Consider the following 23,055-nt stretch of genomic DNA (forward strand, 5'->3'; position numbering starts at 1 on the left):
AGGACACATTGATATGGACTGCTAAACATGCCCATAGCCTCCTATCCGCTGGGTCACCAGCCTGTGGTGCTCAGGCACAGCTCGTCATCTCTTCCCAAGCCATGATGCCTTTCCCTGACACTTTATCCCCAACCCCTCCCTACAATCCACCCGTCCAACAAAATCAACCGAGATGAAGTGATAGACCTCTGTCCTCCAGCCAGGGAACATCATAGTCCCTTATGTCTCCCCAGTTCTCAGGAGGGGAAAAAGGAGTCTTTCCACTTCCCACTTCTGGGCAGTCAATCCTGAAATTCCTTAGGCTGTTTGGCCCAGGACTTCCCTCCCAGAATGGTGAACACCGCTGCCTTTGCTCTGAGAGCTTGCCTTCTGCTCCAAATGCACTGCTTATTCATTGAGTCAACCAACAAACATTTGAGAACCCACCATGTGCCAGACAGTAACTAGGCACGGGAGATACGGGAGTGAATGAGACAAAGTCCCCACTTAAGGCAGCACACTGCCTAGTGGAGATGGGGAAAATGATAAACATAGACCGCACTAAGTAAGTCACTTCACCCAAGGAAATAAAGCAGAGCAACAAGACAGAGAGAAACTGGAGGTGGGCTGCAGGGACCACTGCCGCTTAAGTGGCCAAGGAAGGCCTCTTCTAAGAGGTAACATTTAAGCTGAGATGTGATGATAAAAAGGAGCTAACTATTCGCCAATCTGTGGGAAGAGCATTCTGGAAAGGAGGAATAGCAAGTGCCAAGGCCCTAAGAAGGGAGCAAGCCTTATCTTGTTAGAAGGACGGAATACAAGCCGGTGTGCATGGAGCAGAGCCTGTGAGAGGCAGGATGGATGGAGATGGGGGTGAAGGGGCAGCCAGCAGCCCATGGATCCCCTGAGAACTTGCAGGCTGGGAGAGAAACCACCAGAAGGCTATAAGCAGGGAGTAATCACATCTGTGTTTGGAAAAGATCACTCTGGTTGCTGGGAGGAGAATGGACTCCACTGCAGAGAATGAAAGAGGAAGACCAGGCAGGGAATGGTTGCTTGGGCTAGGCTGGTAACCACAGAAATGATGAGACATAGTGGGGTTCAGGGTACTTTCTGGAAGGAAGACTGTCAGGTTGCTAGAATAAAGATAGTAAGTCCAGCCAGGTGTGGTGGCTCACACCTGTAATCCCAGCACTTTGGGAGGTCGAGATAGGCAGATCACTTGAGGCCAGGAGTTCGAGACCAGCCTGGCCAACATGGTGAAACCTCATCTCTACTAAAAACACGAAAATTAGCCAGGCATAATGGCAGGTGCCTGTAGTTTCAGCTACTTGAGAGACTGAAGCAGGAGAATTGCTTGAACCTAGGAAGTGGAGGTTGCAGTGAGCTGAGATCTCACCACTGCACTCCAGCCTGGGGGACAGAGTGAGACTCCATCTCAAAAAAAAAAAGAAGATAGTAAGTCCAGCATCTGTAAATGCTTATGATCCCATGTACATACACACACACACATACACACACACACACACACACACATGTGCACATATACACTATCCTTCTTATACAAACAGTGCAGACTCCAGGCTCTGGTGTCAAATGTGCTCAAATTCCAACTCACCTGCTTACTTGCCATTAAACTTGGTTCAAGTCACTGAACCTCTCCATCCATAGGGTTCCTCGTCTGTAAAAAGGGGACAATAATAGAAGTGCCTCATGGTTGTTGTGAGGATTAAATTAGTTACTACATGGGAAGCATCTAGGGAAGGGCACCTGCCATGTACCGTATGAGTTTCCTGTTGCTGCTGTAACAAATTAGCACCAATTTCGTGGCTTATTAAAAACAACACAAATTTATTCTCCTGCAATTCTGGAGGCCAGAAGCTCAAGATTGGTTTCACTGGGCTCAAGTCAAGGCATGGGCAGCGCTGGTTTCTTTTGGAGGCTCCAGGCGGGGGACTCCGTTCCTTGCCTTTTCTGAAGGCTGCAGCATTCGTAGCCCCTGCTCACATCACACCCATGTCCACTTCCGTCATCACATTGTCTCTTCCTCTTTGACCTTCTGGCCTCCCTCTTACGAGGACCCTTGTGGTGATATTTTGGGCCCACCCGAATCAGCAAGAATAACCTTCCTATCTCAAAGTCTTTAACTTACATACATCTGCACTGTCCCTTTCTGCCACAGAAGGTAGCAGTCACAGGTTCTAAGGATTAGGACACAGATATCTTTGGGGGCCATTATTCAGCCCATGACATGTGGTAGGCAATAAATAAAGGTTCATTGTATTATGATAATGATACTTTACAATAATAATGATAAAATAATGATAATATTTTTATCATTATCATCTTTATCATTCCCATGAAAGCCCCAGAGCATATCCCTAGTCCCCTCCTCAGTTATGTAGGAGAGGAGGGGATGTTTAGAGAACCCCAACTCCTAGAAGCCCCCTGAGACTTGGCCCCAAGTCCAGGCCAGAGCTGGGGGCAATGCTGGCTGATCAGGCAGAGGCACAAGTCCCCGGGGTTGGTCCTGATGAGGGGAGCAGGGCACAGATGGTCAATGAGGCAGGAGTGTGCTCACAGCCTGGGGTCCAAGAAGGAGCCTGGAGTGCAGGCTAAGGCCTCCTAATGATGCTGTATTCCATGGGATCCTCAGGGCCTCCACTGGGGATGTGGCTACTGAGGGGGCCCATGTTGCAGTAGGTTGGCTCCTGATCCTCAGCAGCCAAGGTCAGAGATGCATAGGAAATGTCCTCCTTCGGGAAGGGAGCCTGCAGCAAAGGCGGGCGCCAGGTCAGAGAGGACAACAGGAAGTGACAGTCACGGAGCAGAGGAGCCGTTGGAGGAGGCTGGTGGGGGTGGACCTTTCAGGGCTTCTGATCCCTCTCAAGCCCTCCAGCTTCCCCCCGACTCTGCCAAGCTCCCTGAGCTTCAACCACAACAGAACAGATTGTCCCCTAACGCTGCACCAGGGCAGCACATTTCCTGTGGAATCCCAAGTCATTCGGCCTGTCTGGGACTCTGCTGCCCAGCGTGGGGACCATGTTTAGCCAGTCCCTGGGTCCCTGGGGCCAAGACTTGCCTGGGGGAGCTCCTAGGCGAGTCCTGCAGTGACTATGACTTTGCCCCACACCCACCTCCTCTATGCCCACGTGAGCGGGAGAAAGCCCACCCTCCAATGGGGCACAACAGCAGGCCTGTGCCCCCCTGCCCCAGCCTCACAGCAGCCCCCACGGAGGACGCACCATGGCGACATATTCCACTTCCACCTGGTCAGCCTGGGCAGAGAAGGAGAGCTTCGTGGTAGCCTTTTGTGGGGAGGTTCTGGTCAGCTGCAGGGTCAGGTCTGCATAGCAGAGGTCGCCCTCCAGGGGCTGCGGTACCTGGGACAGGGAACACAGGCTGGGGAGTCACAAGATCTCTCTGTGGACACAGGTTCCTTTTCCGTGGTGGGACAAGAGCCTCTCTACTTCCCTGGGTGCCCCTCTCCCAGTTCCTTCTGTGTCCCCACTTCTCAGGCTCCCATACCCCTCAGCCCTCGTCCCCCTGGCTGCTTCCAGGCCCTCAGCCCCCAGACCCTGCAGGGAGCCATGAGGACGGGATATTTTGGCACAGGACTTATCTGATATTTTGGACCTTCTGGGAGATGGAAAATGAGGAAGGGGAAAGAAGCTGCCTGGTCTCTCTGGTCCAACCTTGGGGAGTATCTTACCTGCTCTGGGGACATCCCAGCCGCTAAAAGACAAACAACAATGAACAATTAGAAAGCCCATTCCCCAGACTCACAAGAACCCCCAGGTCTAGCCAAGAGAAATATAGAAGAAAAGAGGTGAATTAAGTCCAGGCTCAAAGACAGGGACCTGGTTCTAATTCTGACTCCTCAGATGACACACTCTGTGACACTGGTCACATCACCTCTCTGACCTTTCCCTTCTCCACCTGAAAAAGAAGGACATCCCAGCCCCCTGCTCCCCACATCATAGAACTGTGCACTCAGCTGATCAGGTGGCCCTGCCAGTCATCGGTCCCCAGGGAGTGAGTTTGCTTCTGCAGAATCCCGACTTGGCCTGGAATTCCACCGTGTCTCTCTACTCGATTCATCCTTCAGGGGTCAATTCAAAGTCATGCTTGCCTTCCGCAGCTACCCAGGCTGTCTAATCCCCCTCCCGGGCCCCCGAGGGGGCATGTGCTTTATGTCTGTCTCATCATCTTTATCCCACTGAATTCTAGTTAGTCCTCAGGTGGGCTGTAAGCTGCAGGATGGCCGGGCCTGTCCCTTCCTTACAACCTGGGTGCTTGGCTGTGCTGGGCAGGTGGTGTTCCATCAGTAAAAGTTGTCTGCACAGACAGGCTTGCACCAAGCTGCCCCCCAACCCCAAGTAGAATGTACGAGCTGGGTCGGCACAGTAGGGACGGATTTGGTTTGGTTTGGTTTGGTTTGGTTTGGTGTGGTTTGGTGTGGTTTGGTTTGGTTTGGTTTGGTGTGGTTTGGTTTGGTTTGGTTTGGTTTGGTTTGGTTTGGTGTGGTTTGGTTTGGTTTGGTTTGGTTTGGTTTGGTTTGGTTTGGTTTTGAGATGGAGTTTCTCTCTTGTCGCCCATGCTGGAGTGCAATGGCATGATCTTGGCTCACTGCAACCTCCACCTTCTGGGTTCAAGCGATTCTCCTGCCTGAGCCTCACGAGTAGCTGGAACTACAGGTGCATGCCACCACATCTGGCCAATTTTTTGTATTTTTAGTAGAGAAGGAGTTTCACCACGTTGGCCAGGCTGGTCTCTAACTCCTGATCTCAAGTGATCCACCTGCCTCGGCCTCCCTAAGTGCTGGGATTATAGGCCTGAGCCACCGCATCCGGCGATTGGATTGGATTGTTTTTCCACTGGGATCGATTTTCAGGTGGTTGCTGGTCACTGTCTTCTTTCTCCCCTCCCGGGCCACCGCCCCCACATCCCTGCTCTAGGGACAACAAAGAAGTAGGGGGTTTTCCCCTGGTTTCAAAAGTCTAGATGCTGAAGAACACAGAAAGCACTTAGACCTTAGGTCATGGGAGAAAAAGTGATGAATAAGAGTCAGGCTCTAATTTTTAAAAAGTGTCACAGAAAACAAACTAACTAACAGAGAGTCAGGCTCCCCTCTTCCCAGGCGAAAGATTTCCCAGGCTGTGGGGAGGGAGAAGTGTTGGAGAGAACCCCATGAGAGCCAGGACCCAGCTGTTCTAGAAGGGAAAGAGGTACAATTGTGTGAGAATGTGGAAGTGAAGCCAGACACAAAAGGGTTTAGTTGAGGCCAGGCCTCATGATCTGTGAGTGCAGGCTCCCGCGCCAAGAGGTTCCTCCCTGAAGGGCAAGTTCACACAGGGCAAGTTCACACTGGGAAAGTCCAGTGGGCAGGGGAGGGACGGGAGGAAAGGCCATTCCAATTTCCTGATCAGACCTGGAGGGCTGTGTGTGTGTGCGCACGCGTGTAATGTGAGGAGTGCACACACACTGTGGGATCCATGCAGTGTGAGTGCCCGTGATCGAGCATGTGTGTGTGCATGCACTGGTGTGTTTGCGTCTGTCTCTCCCTCCCCATTCCATGTCAGCTCAGTACCTCCTTGACAACCACACAGACCCGACTCTAGCATCTAGTCTAGACACTCCAGACTGCACCACCCACCTAAGACCATCGACACTTCTGCCACCAAGAGCCAATCCAGGAAAGAGAGAGGGAGGTGGATCAGAGAGAAGAGAAGGGGAAGGACAGAGGTGCAGGGCAGGCGGCAAATGCCAAAACCTCCTAGGGCTCCCCTACAAGCTCCAGAGTGCTCCCCCCGGTCGCCTCGCACTGCCAGCTGCCGAGGGCCTTTGGGACAGCGCCCTTTCCAGATTGTACGGGTAATTCACTTGGACCAGATAGCTCCCAGATGCCAATGCTGGCCATTGGCCACACCCCCAGCCACCCGGCCCAGCCTCAGCCCAGCCTCACCCAGGTCCTCTCACCTTTCTGCTGGCACTTCATTATCCTCCAAGCCAAGAGAGAGGCGGCCACCAAAAGCAGCAGCAATATGGTGAAGATGAGGGGCAGGAGGACGCTGAGCTTCAGGAGGTTGTGCCTAGAAACAATGGCAAGTGTCCCCTGCACCGCAGGCTCACCGTCTGCCTCTCAACCCAATCCCTCCCACCCAGCAGCAGGGGAGGGCTGCACACCTGATGAGCTGCAGGTCTGTGGTTTGCAGCCCGGGAACCCTCACTCCTGGGGACCCTCGAAGATGGGTTTACAATGAGTACACACAGACACAAAGAAGGGAACGGAACAAGAGACACCAGGGCCTACTTGAGGATGGAGGATGAGAGGAAGGAGAGAATCAAAAAACTACAAACTACCTGTTGGGTACTATACCTATTACCTGGGTGACAAAATAATCTGTACACAAAATCCCAGTGACATGCAGTTTACCTACATAACAAACCTGTACATGTACCCCTAAAGCTAAAACAAAAGTTTAAAAATTTAAGAATTTTAGCAAAAGATAGTTGCTTTTGTTTTTTGTTTGTTTTTGAGACAGAGTCTCACTCTGTCACCCAGGCTGGAGTGCCATGGCACGATCTCGGCTCACTGCAACCTCCACCTCCCAGGTTCAAGAGTTTCTCCTGCCTCAGCCTCCCAAGAAGCTGGGATTACAGGCGCCCACCACCATGCCTGGCTAATTTTTGTATTGTTAGTAGAGACAGGATTTCACCATGTAGACCAGGCTGGTCTCGAACTCCTGACCTCAAGTGATCCACCCGCCTCGGCCTCCCAAAGTGCTGGAATTACAGCTGTGAGCCATGGCGTCCAGCCTTAACAAAAGATAGTTTTTTGTTTTTTTTTTTTTGAGACGGAGTCTCACTCTGTAGCCCAGGCTGGAGTGCAGTGGCCGGATCTCAGCTCACTGCAAGCTCCGCCTCCCAGGTTCACGCCATTCTCCGGCCTCAGCCAAGATAGTTTTTAAAAAGAGAAAAGGGTTCCATGAGTGGTTTTAATGTGTCTAGAAGCCTAACAGAAAGTGTAGGGCAGCAGACTCCTGAAACACCTCCTGCTTCTACACTTGCCCTCTCTACTGGTTTGAATAGCGTCCTCTTCCCCCGCAAATTCACATCCACTCAGACCCGTGAATGTGACCTATTTGTGGATGTAATCAAGTTAAGATGAGGTCATACTTAATTAGCATGGGCCCTGATCCAGCGACTGGTGTCCTTACAAGAGGGAAATTTGGACACGTAAACACACAGGAGGAAGACCATGAGACGACAGAGACAGGGATCAGAGTGATGCCACCACAAGCCCAGAGGATCGCAGGCGCCCACCAGCAGCTGGAACAGAGGCATGAGACAGACGCTCCCTTTGAGCACAGGGTAGAAATGACCCTGGCGACACCTTAATTTCCAATTCCTGGCCTCCTTAGCTGTGAGAACGTATTTATTTTGCTTTGAGCCACTCGTAACGGCAGCCACAGGACACTGACAGGCCCTACTGTAGTGGATCATCGCCACAGCAGCCGGAGGAGCCTGTGAACCCAATGTCAGCACACGCCCCCCCCTTGCTCAAAATTCTGCAACAGGCCAGGCACGGTGGCTCATACCTGTAATCCCAGCACCTTAGAAGGCTGAAGTAGGCAGATCACTTGAGGTCAGGAGTTCGAGACCAGCCTGACCAACATGGTGAAACTCCGTCTCTACCAAAAAATACAAAAATTATCCGGGTGGGGTGGCATGCGTCTGTAGTCCCAGCTACTTAGGAGGCTGAGGTGGGAGAATTGCTTGAACCCAGGAGGCGGAGGTTGCAGTGAGCTGAGATCACGCCACTGCACTCCAGCCTGGTCGACAGAGCAAGACCCTGTCTCAAAAAATAAATAAACAAAAAAATAAATTAAATTAAATTAAATTAAATTAATAAATCCCATAACAGCCCCATTTTAGCCCATGAAAATGGCCAGGGCTGACAATGGCCTCCACTCCTGCCTACGTCTCACCCCTGCCTGCTTCACTCCAGCCTCACTTCCTGCTGCTCCTCAAATACTCCAGGCACACCCCCACCTTAAGGACCTTATTCCAGTTGCATTTTTCTCCAGGAACATGCTCCCTCCAGAGCTCTGCTTGGCTCACTCTCTCACCTCTTCCAGTCTTTGCTCAAGAATCACTTTCTCGACCACGTGCAGTGGCTCACACCTGTATTCCCAGCACTTTGGGAGGCCGAGGCGGGCAGATCACATGAGGCCGAGAGTTCGAGACCAGCCTGGCCAACATGGCAAAACCCCGTCTCTACTAAAAATACAAAATATTAGCCGGGCATGGTGTGTGCATCTATAATCCCAGCTACTCCCAGCTGCTTGGGAGGCTGAGGCAGGAGAATCGCTTGAACCCAGGAGGCAGAGGTTGCAGTGAGCCGAGATCCTGACACTGCACTCCAGCATGGGTGACAAAGTGAGACTCCATCTCAAAACAAACAACGACAAAAGAAAACTGTTGTGGGCTGGGCTGGATTGTACACCACCACCCCCAACCCCAATCCATATGTTGAAGTCCCACCCTCTAGTATCTCAGAATGTGATTGTATTTGAAAACAGGATCTTTAAAGAGGTGATTGAGGTTAAATGAGGTCACTGAGGTGGGCCCTAATCCATTATGACTGGAGTCATTAGAAGAGATCAGGACACAGACACACGCAGAGGGACGACCACGTGAAGACATCGGAATAAGACAGCCATCTACAAGCTGAGAGGGCTCAGAAGAAACCAACCTCGTGGACACCTTGATCTCAGACTTTTAGCCTCCAGAATTGTGAGAAAATAAATGTTTGTGATTTAAGCCCCCATTCTGTGGTATTTTGTTAGGGGCAACCCAAGCAAACTAATACAAGGACTGTCTCCTTCATCACTGGATGTGTAGAAATTTGAAGAAGAGGCCAGGCGCGGTGGCTCAAGCCTGTAATCCCAGCACTTTGGGAGGCTGAGACGGGCAGATCACGAGGTCAGGAGATCGAGACCATCCTGGCGAATACGGTGAAACCCTGTCTCTACTAAAAAATACAAAAAAACTAGCCAGGCGAGGTGACGGGTGCCTGTAGTCCCAGCTACTCGGGAGGCTGAGGCAGGAGAATGGCGTGAACCTGGGAGGCGGAGCTTGCAGTGAGCTGAGATCCGGCCACTGCACTCCAGCCTGGGCGACAGAGGGAGACTCCGTCTCAAAAAAAAAAAAAAAAAGAAATTTGAAGAAGAAATTCATCAATCAATTAATTGTGTCAACCCTATGTGGTTACACTAATTAGCTCTAGACTGTAAGTACCTCGAGGGTAGGCATTTTGATTATTTGGTCCATTCTTGTACCGTTTTTAATTCCCTTAAACAGTGACAGGCTAGAGTGAGTGCTCAAGAGTTATGTGTTCAATAAATGAGTGAATAAACCATGTCATGCTAATCAAAGGCCCTAATTGGGTACTTACATATGGCTTCAATTCATAAAATAATTTTTAAAAAACCTTAACTATTACTTATTCGAAGCAGTTTGGTAGAAAATAAACTTTCAAATCAGAGAGCATCCTGTATTGATTTGCTTAGGAAAAAGAAAAATAGGGACAAAGCGAGGTGGCTCATGCTTGTAATCTCAGCACTTTGGGAGGCTGAGGTGGGCATATCACTTGAGGACAGGAGTTGGAGACCAGCTTGGCCAACACAGCAAAACCCTATTGCTACTAAAAATTGGCTGGTTATGGTGGCTCACACCTGTAGTCCCAGCTACTCGGGAAGCTGAGGCACGAGAATCACATGAACCCCGGAGGCAGAGGTTGCAGTGAGCTGAGATCATACTACTGCATTCCAGCCTCGGCAACAGAGTGAGAATCAGTCTTAAAAAAAAACAATTAGCTGGGCGAGATGGCAGGCGACTGTAGTCTCCCAGCTACTCAGGAGACTGAGGCGTGAGAATCGCTTGAACATGAGAGGCAGAGGTTGCAGTGAGCCAAGATGGCACCATGTACTCATCTCAGCTACAAAGCAAGACTCTGTCTAAAAAGAAAAAAGAAAAAGAAAACCTTAAAAAGTTTAATTAAAAAAAAAAAAGAAAAAAAACAGAAGGCAATGGGAGAGGGGGAGTAGAAGGGTCTCGGGTGGTCAGAATACCAGGGACCTCCCACAGGGGTTTTGTGGCAAGGTCCCAGCAATAGGAGACCTTGACACTTGGTGGACCTAAAAACAAAGTCAAGAGGGCCAGGGAAAGTGAAAGGAGGAAATGAAAGGGGACGTTCCACTTCTAGAAAGCCCAGCTGACTGCAAGTGGTTGGCCAGGGCACTAAGAGGCGTGACCCGAGCTATGGTGTAGAGCCCAGAGACTTCCATCCAAGCACCAGTGCCACCCTTCACTGAGGAAGGGACTGAGGCTCAGTTCCTTCTTCTGTAGAATGGGAACATTTATATCTGCCCCTTCTTCCACATGAGGTGGGTAGGAAAGGTCAAAGAAAACAAAATAATGCACAGGAAAGCCTTTTGTGAACTGCCAGGTGCTCCAGAGATGTGAGAAACTATCGGCATCACTGTTCTTGCCATAACAGTAATCAGAGGAAAATTAAGGGAAACAGGACTTCCCCAAGCCCTGCTTTTCTTGTCCTCCCAGAAGTTGGACCCAAGAGCCATCCCTGCAGCTCCATGACCCCATGGCCCACTCACATGAGCCACACCGTCCTTACTGACTGCCAACTCATCCGTCGCCCACACTAAGCTCTGCGCTCCACAGGGACCATCCATGTCTGGGTCCCCTGAGCTCAGCACGGTGCAGCCAGGTCGAAGTTATTATAACACAGTAAAAGTGGGGTGAATGAATGAACCTACAAACAGCACTGAGCTGCAGAATGAAGGATGTGTGGAGACTGAAAGGACACCGTGTGGTCTGACAGGAAGTGGGAAGGGCTCCCAGCTTCCTCATCCTCACCAAGGAGCATGCAGGTCCCAGACAAAGCTCAGGCTGGAAACTGGGACTTCGAAGAGTTCTCCATTGGAGGAGTTTGGGCCAAGTAGTCCACAGGGGAACCAGAGTTGGTTTACCTCTTGTCCAAGTGGTGGCCAGTCAGAGTTGGGGAGTTGCTGGTTTCTTCCGGGGTGACTGGTGCTGTGAATGTAGTGGAGGTAGACGTGGTGGGGGCAGCAGTTGACGCTGTAGTTGATGCTTGGTGTATAGACCAGATCACAGAAGACCCTGCCCATGAGCCCACCCACAGCCCTGCACGCGGCTCTGAGCCTGGGCGGGGGTCTGGACTGCTACTATGGGAAGGGGCTGCAGCCTGGACTGCTCATGTCTCCCTGGCTTCTAGGAGACTCCAGAGGCTCCTGGGGCTGGGTAGGGTCCAGGGAGGATGCTGAGCAGGCCCTGGGAGGGTTAGAGGGGGTTGGGAAGAGCCTAAGGGCAGCTGGAGATCAGCTGAACTTGAGCAACCCTGCTGCTTAGGACAGCGCCTTGGCCAATCTCCACCCCAGCCCTGTTTATCCATCAACAACAGGAGCAGAGTGGGAACTTGCACAGTGACCCTAGATTTGTGACATCAAAGATCAGGACCAGCCCTGAAAGAAATCATAATATTCAGGAAGAACCTTGACTTTGGGCAAGTTACAAAGCTTCAGTGATGGCGATGCCCCCTTCTGAGGGGTATTGTTAGGACTCATTGAGACAATGCACGTTCAGCACTTTGCAAACTAAAACATGCCCCAGAGGCTCCAGGTGCAGCATGGGGCCCTGAGGACTGTGGTGCTCCCTCCATGCCACAAGGGCCCTCGAGCTGGTGCTGCTCATCTTCTGAGGGACAGCAGAATAAGCCCAACAAATAAACGCATGCAAACCAAGGCACTGGGAACCCTGAGCCGACCCTCCCAGGAGTGTCTGCATTCTAGAAGGAAATAGGAAGAGAACATCATTAAGTCTACATGCACAAATGGCTCATGGTGAGATGTCAGGGACCAGAAATGCAGCTGTTTGACTGTGAAGACCTTTCTGGACTTGGGAATTAGACGCCAGCACCCCAACTATGCTGAGCCTCTTTTTCCCCCAAGTTAAATGTGGAATGGGAGGTGGCAACAACAGCTGTGAAGCCCCAGCCCAGAACTCCACCACAAGCAGGACACACCTGGGCACCAGAGGTCTCCAAAAAGCAATGGCAAGGATTGGGGTCACTGGGTACCATGGGAAGGCATCCCTTTGGCCCATGGGCTGAAACTAGGACCATCACCTTGTCCTCAGGCACTGAGCTGGGCAGAGGTAAAAAAATGTGCCTAGAAAGTCTTAATTCCCGGCCGGGCGCGGTGGCTCATGCCTGTAATCCCAGCACTTTGGGAGGCTGAGGCGGGTGGATCACGAGGTCAGGAGATCGAGACCATCCTGGCTAACACGGTGAAACCCCGTCTCTACTGAAAATACAAAAAAAAAAATTAGCCGGGCGAGGTGGCGGGCGCCTGTAGTCCCAGCTATTTGGGAGACTGAGGCAGGAGAATGGCGTGAACCCGGGAGGCGGAGCTTGCAGTGAGCAGAGATCAGGCCACTGCACTCCAGCCTGGGGAACAGAGCGAGACTCTGTCTCAAAAAAAAAAAAAAAAGAAAGAAAGTCTTAATTCCCATCGTGGAGGGAGCCCTGGGAGCCATGGGGGCATTGAAAAGAGGCCCTGCTCCCCCAATCCCAGGTGGTCAGTTAGGGTTCTATGAGAATAGGACTCAAGTGATAGATCACTCAGTGACAATTAAGTCACTTGAGTAGGACCTCAGAGACCGGGACAGAGCAGGCCCTGAGACACACACACACAGATATACACTCCCTCTTACCTGGGTCAATGATCACTTGAACTGTGACCCCAAGGTCAGTTCCAGTTCTCTCAATTCCACACCAGTAAGTGTCAGCATCAGTTTGCATGAGATCCTCCATGGTCACAGTGAATGTGTGGTTTTTCTGATTGTCCTTGATGGACACCCGGTCCCTCTTCACCTCCTGCTCCGATCCAGTGGTTTTAACAAGGATCTTGCAGCCATACCAAGTAGCTCCTCGACACCACCACTTCAAGTAGGTCTCCCAGCCTGAGTTGTAAACACACTGCACCATTAACGAGCCCCGCTCCGGGCCATTCACTGTCATTGGACCACTGATGTCAGTGGCAATGGAGTAGCCTGGAAAACACAAATTCATGTGCTGTCACCTCTACCCCAAGGGCAGGGCCATAGCTTTCTGTTTAGGGAATAGTTCCCAAATCCAAAGTTTCACAGGTTAAATAACAGTCAAGGAAGAAATACACCTTCCACAGACAAAACTTTTGTCCTTCAGTTTTCCACTGGGTCAAAGTCACCAGGAAAATCACTGAATAGCACAACAACAGATCCCCCAAAAAATAAAAATATTGGCACTAAGTAATAATAGCTTCCTGCAGTTCACCCCTCTCTCCACCCTACAGCCAAGGTAATCTGTATATTTCAAGGAATATCCTTTTGCAGCCATCTTTGTGTTAGACCGGTCTGGTGGAGAGGAAATACCAGAAAACCCATTTCCACAGGGTCTTACCTTGACTCTTAACACTGATGACCCTCATGAGGTGGAGCTGAGGCAGCCACATCAGATGGCTGTGGAGAGGCTGTCCCGGTGGTCCTAATGATTTCTAGTGGTTTTGGAATAAACCAACCTGGATGAATGCCTTTGAAGTTGACCAAAACAGCAACGGCAACTGGTCTCCATGTGCTATGGGATCCATACAACGCAGATCCCACTTTCTTCAATGAATTGCTTTGACCCCTTTGTCAAATTGCAAATTTATGGATTTCCCATTCTGTTCCACTGATCTATTTGCCTACCTTTCTGTCAATCCTACACTCTCCTGATTACTATCACCTTGTAGAAAGGCAAGTATTATAGACAGTAAAGCAGTGTTTGCTTTCTTTTTTTTTTTTTTTTTTTGAGACAGGCTCTCACTGTATCGCCCAGGCTGGAGTGCAGTGGCACAGTCATGGCTCAATTATGGCTCACTGAAGCCTTCACCTCCCAGGCTTAATTGATCCTCCCACTTCAGCCTCCCGAGTAGCTGGGACTACAGACACATGGCTCCACGCCTGGCTAATTTTTGTAGTTTTAGTAGAAACAGGATTTTGCCATGTTGTCCAGGCTGGTCTCGAACTCCTGGGCTCAAGCGATCCACCCACCTTAGCCTCACAAAGTGCTGGGATTACAGGCAGGAGCCACAATACCTGGCCTGCATTTTCTTAAAATATATGTTTTCCTTCAAAATCATGTCCTTTGCAGCAACATGGATGCGGCTGGAGGCCATTATCCTAAGTGAATTAACGCAGAAACAGAAAACCAAATACCACATGTCCTCACTTAGAAGTGGAAGCAAAACATTGGTTACACATGGACATAAAGATGGGAACAACAGAGAGAAGAGGGAAGCAGGCAAGAACAAAACAGAGGAGGGAAGGGAGCAAGCACTGGAAAAAACTACCGATTGGGTACTGTGTTCACTATCTGGGTGACAGGTTTGATTGAGGCTCAAACCTCAGCATCATGCAATATATCCAAACCTGCACAGATACCCCCTGAACCTAAAATTTAAAAATTGTTTAAAGGAAAAAAAAAAAAAAATATATATATATATATATATATGTTCTTTTTGTTCTTTCTCTCATATTCTCACCTTTGAAAGATTCCAGATACAGGGAAATATTTCTTTACTTAAAAAAAAAAAAAAAAAAGGGCCCGCTGGGTGGCTCACACCTGTAATCCCTGCACTTTGGAAAGCAGGCAGATTACCTGAGATTGGGAGTTCGAGACCAGCCTGACCAACATGGAGAAACGCTGTCTCTACTAAACATACAAAAATTAGCCAAGCGTGGGTGGCGCATGCCTGTAATCCCAGCTACTCGGGAGGCTGAGGCAAGAGAATTGCTTGAACCCAGGAGGTGGAGGTTGTAGTGAGCCAAGATGGCGCCATTGCACTCCAGCCTGGGCAACAAGAGCAAAACTCTGTCTCAAAAAAATAATAAATAAATAAAACTAAACAAAACTAAACTAAACAAAAACCCAGCACTTCAAGCACAACAACAAATGGCGCAGACATAGGGCCTCAGTGTCAGAGAGACCCTGGGAAGGGGTGAGGACCCTGGGAAGGGGTGAGGACCACGGCAGCCTGGACTGGAGAGCAGGGGATCCATGCGAAGGCACAGCCCTCCTTCCACTCCAGCCTGGGTCCTGGGGAAAGAAGTGGGCTCTGTGACAAGAACACACAATGGGGAAAGGACAGTCTCTTCAATAAATGGTTCTGGGAAAACTGGAGATCCACGTGCAGAAGAATGAAGCCAGACCTTTATCTCACAACATATACAAAAACCAACTCACAATAGAGAAGACGTAAATGTAAGACCTGAAACTTAAAGCTCTCAGAAGAAAACCTAAGGGAAAAGCTCCACAACACTGGTCTGGGCAATGATGTCTTGGAGAGGACGCCAAAAGCACGGGCAACAAAAGCAAAACTAGACAAATGGGATTCACAAAACCAAAGGGCTTCTGCACAGCAAAGGAAACAATCAAGAGAATGAAGCAACAGCCTACAGACTGAGAGAAAAGATTTGCAAAACATACATCTGATGAAGAGCTAATATCCAAAATACATAAGGAACTCAAACAAATCAATAACAAGAAAACAAATAATCTAATTAAAAACTGGGCGAGGAATCTGACCAGATATTTCTCAAAAGAAGAGCTATAAATGGGCAACAGATCTATTTTTAAATACTCAGCATCCCTAATCACCAGAAAAATGCAAATTAAAACCAAAAGAGGGTCAGGCACAGTACTCACACCTATAATTCCAGCACTTTGGGAGGCCAAGGTGGGTGGATCTTCTGAAGTCAGGAGTTTGAGACCAGCCTAGGCAACATGGTGAAATGCTGTCTCTACTAAAAATACAAAAATTAACCAGGCTGGCCGGGCGCGGTGGCTCAAGCCTGTAATCCCAGCACTTTGGGAGGCCGAGATGGGCGGATCACGAGGTCAGGAGATCGAGACCATCCTGGCGAACACCGTGAAACCCCATCTCTACTAAAAAATACAAAAAACTAGCCGGGCGAGGTGGCGGGCGCCTGTAGTCCCAGCTACTCGGGAGGCTGAGGCCGGAGAATGGCGTGAACCCGGGAGGCAGAGCTTGCAGTGAGCTGAGATCCGGCCACTGCACTCCAGCCTGGGCGACAGAGCGAGACTCCGTCTCAAAAAAAAAAAAAAAAAAAAAAATTAACCAGGCGTAGTGGCGTGCACCTGTAATCCCAGCTACTCGGGAGGCTGAGGCGGGAGAATCACCTGAGAATCACCTGAACCTGGGAGGCAGAGGTTGCAGCCAAGATTGTGCCATTGCACTCCAGCCTGGGCAACAGAGCGACACTCCATCTCAGAAAAAGAAAAAAAAAAGAATTAAAAGGGGTATGTGACTGTATATCCTGCACATATTAAAAAGTTAATAAACCATGAATAAGATAAAAGGATATAATAATAAAAGGATATTTAAACAATGTTATGCCAATAACTTTACAATTTTAGATGGAATAAACAAATTCCTAGAAAAAAATTATACAGGCCAGGTACTGTGAGAGGCCGAGGGAGGTGGATCAACTGAAGTCAGGAGTTCAAGACCAGCCTGGCCAACATGGTGAAACTCTGTCTCTACTAAAAATACAAAAATTAGCCTGGCGTGGTGGCACATACCTGTAGCCCCAGATACTTGGGAGGCTGAGGCAGGAGAATTGCTTGAACCCAGGAGGTGGAGGTTGCAGTGAGCCAAGATCGCACCACTGCACTCCAACCTGAGCAACAGAACAAGACTCCATCTCAAAAAAAAGAAAAAAGAGAAAGAAAGAAAAGAAAAAAAAATACAATATGCTAAAATCGGCACAAAAGAAATAGAAAACCTGAATAATTCCACAGCTATTATATTTAAATAAGTCAAATCCCTTGTTTAAAACTTCTGCCAAAATAAAACTCCAGACCTATACAGCTTCAATGGAAATATTTACCAAACACGTAAGGAAGAAATAATGTCTATTTTATAGATAATTTTGCAGAGCATAGAAAAAGACGAAATCCCAAATCCATTTCACGAGACTAACATAATCTTGATGCCAAATAGCACTCATTAACATAAATGCAAAAGCCTGAAACAAAAAATCAGCATACGGAATCTGGTGATACATAAACAGGATGAAACGTTATCACCAAGTTGGGTTTATGCCAAACACCCACAATGGTTTTTAACATTAGAAAATCAATAAGGAGGCAGGCGTGGTGGCTCACGCCTGTAATCCCAGCACTTTGGGAGGCTGAGGTGGGCAGATCATAGGTCAGGAGATCGAGACCATCCTGGCTAACACGGTGAAACCCCGTCTCTACTAAAAATACAAAAAAAATTAGCCCGGCGTGGTGGCAGGTGCCTGTAGTCCCCACTACTTGGGAGGCTGAGGCAGGAGAATGGCGTGAACCCAGGAGGTAGAGCTTGCGGTGAGCTGAGATCGTGCCACTGCACTCCAGCCTGGGCGACAGAGAGAGACTCCATCTCAAAAAAAAAAAAAAAAGAAAAGAAAAAAGAAAATCAATAAGGAGGCTAGGCACGGTGGCTCACGCCTGCAATCCTAGCACTTTGGGAGTCTGAGGAGGGCAGATCACGAGGCCAAGAGATCGAGACCATCCTGGCTAACATGGTGAAACCCCATCTCTACTAAAAATACATAAAATTAGCTGGGCGTAGTGTCATGCCCCTGTAGTCCTAGCTACTTGGGAGGCTGAGTGAGGCAAGAGAATCGCTTGAACCCAGGAGGCAGAGGTTGCGGTGAACCAAGATCACACCACTGCACTCCAGCCTGGAGACAGAGCAAGACTCCGTCTCAAATAAAAAAAAAAGAAAGAAAGAAAAAAATCAATAAGGGTAATATGCCGTATTAACAGAGTCAAGGAGAAAAATCGTGTGATCATCTTAGTAGATGCAGAGAAGTACCTGATAGGAATTGACACTCATTCATGATTTTTAAAAAACTCTTAGCAAACTGAGAGAACTACCTTTATCTGATAAAGATTGTCTATCAAAAACCTCAGCAAGCACCACACTTAGTGCGAGACATTCATATGTACTTTATAATAATTTGTTAACATGGATATTGATGTTTTATGCACTTTTTTGTACATTTGATTTTCTACAATTAAAAAGACTTTTAGGTCACCATAAACCAAGAGCCAAATTATTCTTTTTTTTTTTTTTTTTGAGATGGAGTTTTGCTTTGTCACCCATCACCCAGGCTGGAGTGCAGTGGTACAAACATGGGTCACTGCAGCCTCAACCTCCTGGGCTCAAGTGATTCTCTTGGCATAACCTCTTCTGTAGCTGGGACGACAGGACCACAGGCGTGCACCACCATACCAGGTTAATTTTCTTTTTTTGGAGAGACAAGGTCTCACTTTGTTGTCCAGGCTGGTCTCAAACTCCTGGACTCAACCGTTCCGCCTGCCTCAGACTCACAAAGTGCTGGGATTATAGGCGTGAACCATCATGCACCACCAGCCAAATTATTCTTAACAGTGAAATACTATAGGCATTCCTATTGAAATCATAAACAAAACATGAATTCCCAATATATATAATAACATGATTCCAGAAGTTCTTTTTTGTTTGTTTGTTTTTTTGAGATGGAGTCTCGCTCTGTCGCCCAGGCTGGAGTGCAGTAGTGCAATCTCAGCTCATTGCAAGCTCCACCTCCTGGGTTCACGCCATTCTCCTGCCTCAGCCTCCTGAGTAGCTGGGGCTACAGGCACCTGCCACCATGCCCGGCTAATTTTTTGTACTTTTGGTAGAGACGGGGTTTCACCATAGCCAGGATGGTTCGATCTCCTGACCTTGTGATCCACCTGCCTCAGCCTCCCAAAGTGCTGGGATTACAGGCGTAAACCACCACGCCCTGCCTGGAAGTTCTTTTTTTTTTTTTTGAGACAGAGTCGCGCTCTGTCGCCCAGGTTGGAGTGCAGTGGCTGGATCTCAGCTCACTGCAAGCTCCGCCTCCGAGGTTCACGCCATTCTCCTGCCTCAGCCTCCCGAGTAGCTGGGACTACAGGCGCCCGCCACCTCGCCCAGCTATTTTTTTGTATTTTTTATTAGAGACGGGGTTTCACCATGTTAGCCAGGATGGTCTCGATCTCCTGACCTCGTGATCCACCCGTCTCAGCCTTCCAAAGTGCTGGGATTACAGGCTTGAGCCACCGCGCCCGGCAAGGAAGTTCTAATCAATATAGGAAGATAAGGAAAAACATAAAATTTATAATTATCAAAAGATAAATGAAAAGTTAGAGAAAATTTTTAAATTTTAAATGAAAAAGTATTTTAACTCATAATTGAATTTAATGCAGTGGCTAAATAAACTATAAACATGTAAAAATCAATGGCTTTCCTATAAACCAGTAAGAAATAATTGGAAAATAAAGTAGAAATGTGCTAATTTACATTAGCAATAAAAGTGTATTAAATTCCTAGGAATAACTTTAACAGAAACAATAAAGACTTGTAGGAAAAAAGCACAATGAGGCCAGGTGCGGTGGCTCATGTCTGTAATCCCGACACTTTGGGAGGCCAAGGTGGGTGGATCACTTGAGGTCAGGAGTTCGAGACCAGCCTGATCAACATGGTAAAACTCTATCTCTACTAAAAATACAAAAAAAAAAAAAAAGAATTAGCCAGGCATGGTGGTACACCTGTAATCCCAGCTACCTGGGAGACTGAGGCAGAAGAATCACTTGAATCCAGGAGGCAGAGGTTGCAGTGAGCCGAGATCACGCCACTGCACTCCAGCCTGGGTGACAGAGCAAGAGTCTGTCTCAAAAAAAAAAAAAATCTCTTCCTTGCCAGGCATGGTGGCCCATGCCTTTAATCCCAGCAACTCATGAGGCCGAGGCAGGAGGATCACTTGAGCCCAGGAGTTGAGGCTGCAGTGAGCTATGATCATGCCACCGTACTCCAGCATAGGCAACAGACTGAGACCGCAACTCAAAAAAACAAAAACAACAAAAACGAAAACAAACCTTCCTTTCTCACAGAAAACGAACTTCCTGATGGGTATTTTTTTTTCTTGGGTGTTTTAAAACAATGAATTATTTAGAAGAGGTAAGCAGGGTAAGCACACTTGCTAATTGTAGGTGGAAGTTCTGCGGGAGAGGCTGGCAAGAGCTGATGCACGAAGGCTCACAGCGGTATCTGGGCTCCGTGTTGGCGCCCACAGCTCAGCCTGCTGGCTTTTCTGACCGCTTCAGACAGGTCCCAAACCACTCCTGCCCCCAACACGACTCTCACATCTGCTCGCTACCAAATTCTCCCATTTCCAGATGTCAGAAAAAAAGCAGCCACACCTGTCCTGGTCACTGTGCCAATGCATTTCATAACATCTCACCCAAAGTCTTCCTTCCCCACTTACACGCTGAGACGGGGTCAAGTGTCGATGAGCCACTCCCTGCTCTGCCTTTACCAGTCTAGCTGTCCTGGACAAGTCACTTTCTTCCCCAAGACCTTTTCTCCAATCTGCCCCACCAGGCTCTTCTGAAGCATGTGGCCAAGCCATGCTGACCTCCCTCTTCCTCAGACATGCCCAGGCCAAGCTCATTCCCACACAAGAGCCCTCATATCTGCTGTTCCCTGTGCCTGGAAAACTGGTCCCGATCCTGTGTCTGATCCTTCTCCTCCTTCTTTTTCCAAGGTCTCGGCTCGGACAGACGTCTGGGACCCTCTTCAGGGGGGTTGTTTCAACCTACCTGACTTAAAGATCCCCCCACCTGGGTCCCACTGTAACAAATCATCTTGTTCTGTTTTCCTCACAGTACTTATCACTTCTCACTTCTTGAAATTATTTTTTTGTTTTCTTTCTTTTTTTTTTTTTTTTTTTTTTTTTTTTTTTTTTTTTTTTTTTTTTTGAGACAGAGTCTCGCTTTGTCACCCAGGCTGGAAGGCAGTGGCTTGATTACAGCTTACTGCAGCCTCCAACTCCTGGGCTCAAGTGATCCTCATGCCCCAGCGTCCGGCCTCCCAAGTAGCTGGGACCACAGGCGTACGCCACCATGCCCAACTAACTTTTGTACTTTTTGTAGAGACAGGGTTTCGCCATGTTACCCGAGCAGTCTAGAATCCCTGAGCTCAAGCAATCAGCCTCCCAAAGTGCTGGGATTACAGGTATGAGCCTCCTTGCCTGGCCTCCCTTCATTTTTAATCAAAATTCTACGCACCAACTTCAGGTGTCTCCCACCCTCTGGCTCTGCCCACATCTCTGTCCCTTCTCTCCTCTACTTCCCTGCCTGGCTTATCTCCTCGCAACCTTTCCCGTCCCTCAGCAACTTCTACTATTTCCTTCTGCCCCAAATGCCTAGAACCACCACTCCCTCTCTGCCCGGCAAACTCCCTCTTCCCTCCTTTCAGAGCCCTCCAGCCTCACCTCTTCCCTGACGCCTGCCCTTGCTCAGAACACCTCCATGCAGGTGATCAACCACCCAGTCCAGGATCAGGCACTTGCCTGCTCTCCTGAGCAGCCCGTGTTCCTCCTCTGCTTTTCCCTGGCCAGCAGGGACTACGGTCTGTCCATTTCACACCATCAGCCCCTGGGGGTCAGGAATTCTGCCTTACACTGGCTTCATTATGAAGGACATGCCCTGTATTCCTGCCTTGGCAACAGAAACGCTGGGTGAGTGGGTACGTGGAGGAGACGCACAAGGCTCATGCCATTAAGAACACCTTCTGGCTGGGTCCCTTCTTCCCTCTATCAGCCACCTCCTCCTGCTGGCTAAGCTTCTCCCAAGAGGACAGACCCAGGCCCACTCACCTGAGAGCCAGAAAAGGAGGGGGTAGAGCATCAGCAGGGGCATCTTCTCTTCAGACGGGTCCCCCTTCCCCTCGGTGGAGCCTGGCAGCAGGAACAAGCTACAGACTGTGCTCCATCTCCCAGCCTTCTGCTGGCGTTCACTCTCGCCCTTGAACTTCCTCCTTCAGTCACTTCCCATGGGTAAATGAGACTAAAAGAGGAAGGAGGTGGTTGGTCGGGCACAGTGGTTCAGGCCTGTAATCCCAGCACTTTGGGAGGCCAAGGCGGGCGGATCACAAGATAAGGAATTCAAGATCAGCCTGGTCAACATAGTGAAATCCCATCTCTACCAAAACCACAAAAATTAGCCAGGTGTGGTGGCACACACCTGTAGTCCCAGCTACTCGGGAGGCTGAGGCAGAAGAATCGCTTGAACCTGGGAGATGGAGGTTACAGTGAGCCAAGACCACGTCACTGCACTCCAGCCTGGGCGACAGAGCAAGACTCTGTCTCAAAAAAAAAAAAAAAAAAAAAGAGGAAGGAGGTGGAAACTGCGAAATTTCGAGACAGTTAGCAATGCAAGGTGTCATAGCGATCATAAGCTTCTGAGAAATACCTCTCTGTCCACAGCCCCATGGGTTCTCTAAGAAGAGAATTTGGTGGCTCCTCTGTCACGTGGAAACCTGCAGACATAGACCACTGGATCTGGCCAGCCCTTATCCAATCCTCCAAACCTGGTGGGTTGGCTGGGGGCAGGGGCACGTGGCTCTACCACAGAGCCACGGCTGATAGATACAATGTCCTAAACCTGGAGCTTCAAGTGTAGCCAGATGCTTGGGAGCCCAGAAGGCCAGAAGTTCAAGAGGATTGAGGGGCACTTGGGGCCAAAGTCAGAAAGCCAGAGGAGAGATTCCAGACCAAAGGTTGGAAGGCAGGTATGAGGAGACTGATTGGGTATCCAACCCTAGACTACAAGGCCAGGTATGGTGGCTCACATCTGTAATCTCTGCACTTTAGGAGGCTGAGACAGAAAGATCACTTGAGGCTGGGAGTTCAAGACCAGCCCGGCCAACGTGGCAAGGCTTCATCTACACACACACACACACACACACACACACACAAATGGCCAGGTGTGGTGGCTCATGCCTGTAATCCCAACACTTTGAGAGGCCAAGGTAGGCGGATCACTCCAAGTCAGGAGTTAGAGACCAGCCTGGCTAACATGGTGAAACCCCATCT

General features: G+C 49.1%; 2 protein-coding genes across 14 annotated transcripts in view; one reads left to right on the forward strand and one right to left on the reverse strand.

Annotated features, from left to right (window-relative positions):
• RAB37 (RAB37, member RAS oncogene family) overlaps nt 1–23,055 on the forward strand; it is a 79,057-nt gene that overhangs the window by 22,107 nt on the left and 33,895 nt on the right. The gene's annotated exons all lie outside the window — the stretch shown is intronic.
• Nucleotides 1,802–22,253, reverse strand: CD300LF (CD300 molecule like family member f). Of its 10 annotated transcripts, XM_009191182.4 has the most exons (9): nt 22,205–22,253; nt 21,838–22,027; nt 13,523–13,696; nt 12,796–13,134; nt 11,034–11,142; nt 5,959–6,071; nt 3,692–3,714; nt 3,225–3,362; nt 1,802–2,750 (listed from the first exon to the last, which is right to left on the reverse strand). In XM_009191182.4, the coding sequence occupies exons 3-9, from the start codon at nt 13,572–13,574 to the stop codon at nt 2,595–2,597; spliced, it is 930 nt and encodes a 309-aa protein (XP_009189446.1). In that variant the 5' UTR covers nt 13,575–13,696; nt 21,838–22,027; nt 22,205–22,253; the 3' UTR covers nt 1,802–2,594. The 10 variants fall into 10 exon arrangements, with proteins under 10 accessions (XP_009189446.1, XP_017806432.1, XP_017806434.1 ...); XM_017950943.3 differs by lacking the exon at nt 22,205–22,253 and having other exon boundaries at nt 13,523–13,616; nt 21,838–22,141; XM_017950945.3 differs by lacking the exon at nt 22,205–22,253 and having other exon boundaries at nt 11,034–11,097; nt 21,838–22,141.

Source organism: Papio anubis, chromosome 17 (assembly GCF_008728515.1).
Source record: "Papio anubis isolate 15944 chromosome 17, Panubis1.0, whole genome shotgun sequence".
Taxonomy (NCBI): domain Eukaryota; kingdom Metazoa; phylum Chordata; class Mammalia; order Primates; family Cercopithecidae; genus Papio; species Papio anubis.

Coding starts and splice junctions, on each gene's coding strand:
- CD300LF (XM_009191182.4), bottom strand. CDS start 13,574: ATGTGGCTGCCTCAGCTCCACCTCATGAGGGTCATCAGTGTTAAGAGT. Junction 3,715..5,958: donor AATGAAGTGCCAGCAGAAAG/GTGAGAGGACCT, acceptor TTTGTCTTTTAG/CGGCTGGGATGTCCCCAGAG. Junction 3,363..3,691: donor CTGGGATGTCCCCAGAGCAG/GTAAGATACTCC, acceptor TCCCTGTCCCAG/GTACCGCAGCCCCTGGAGGG.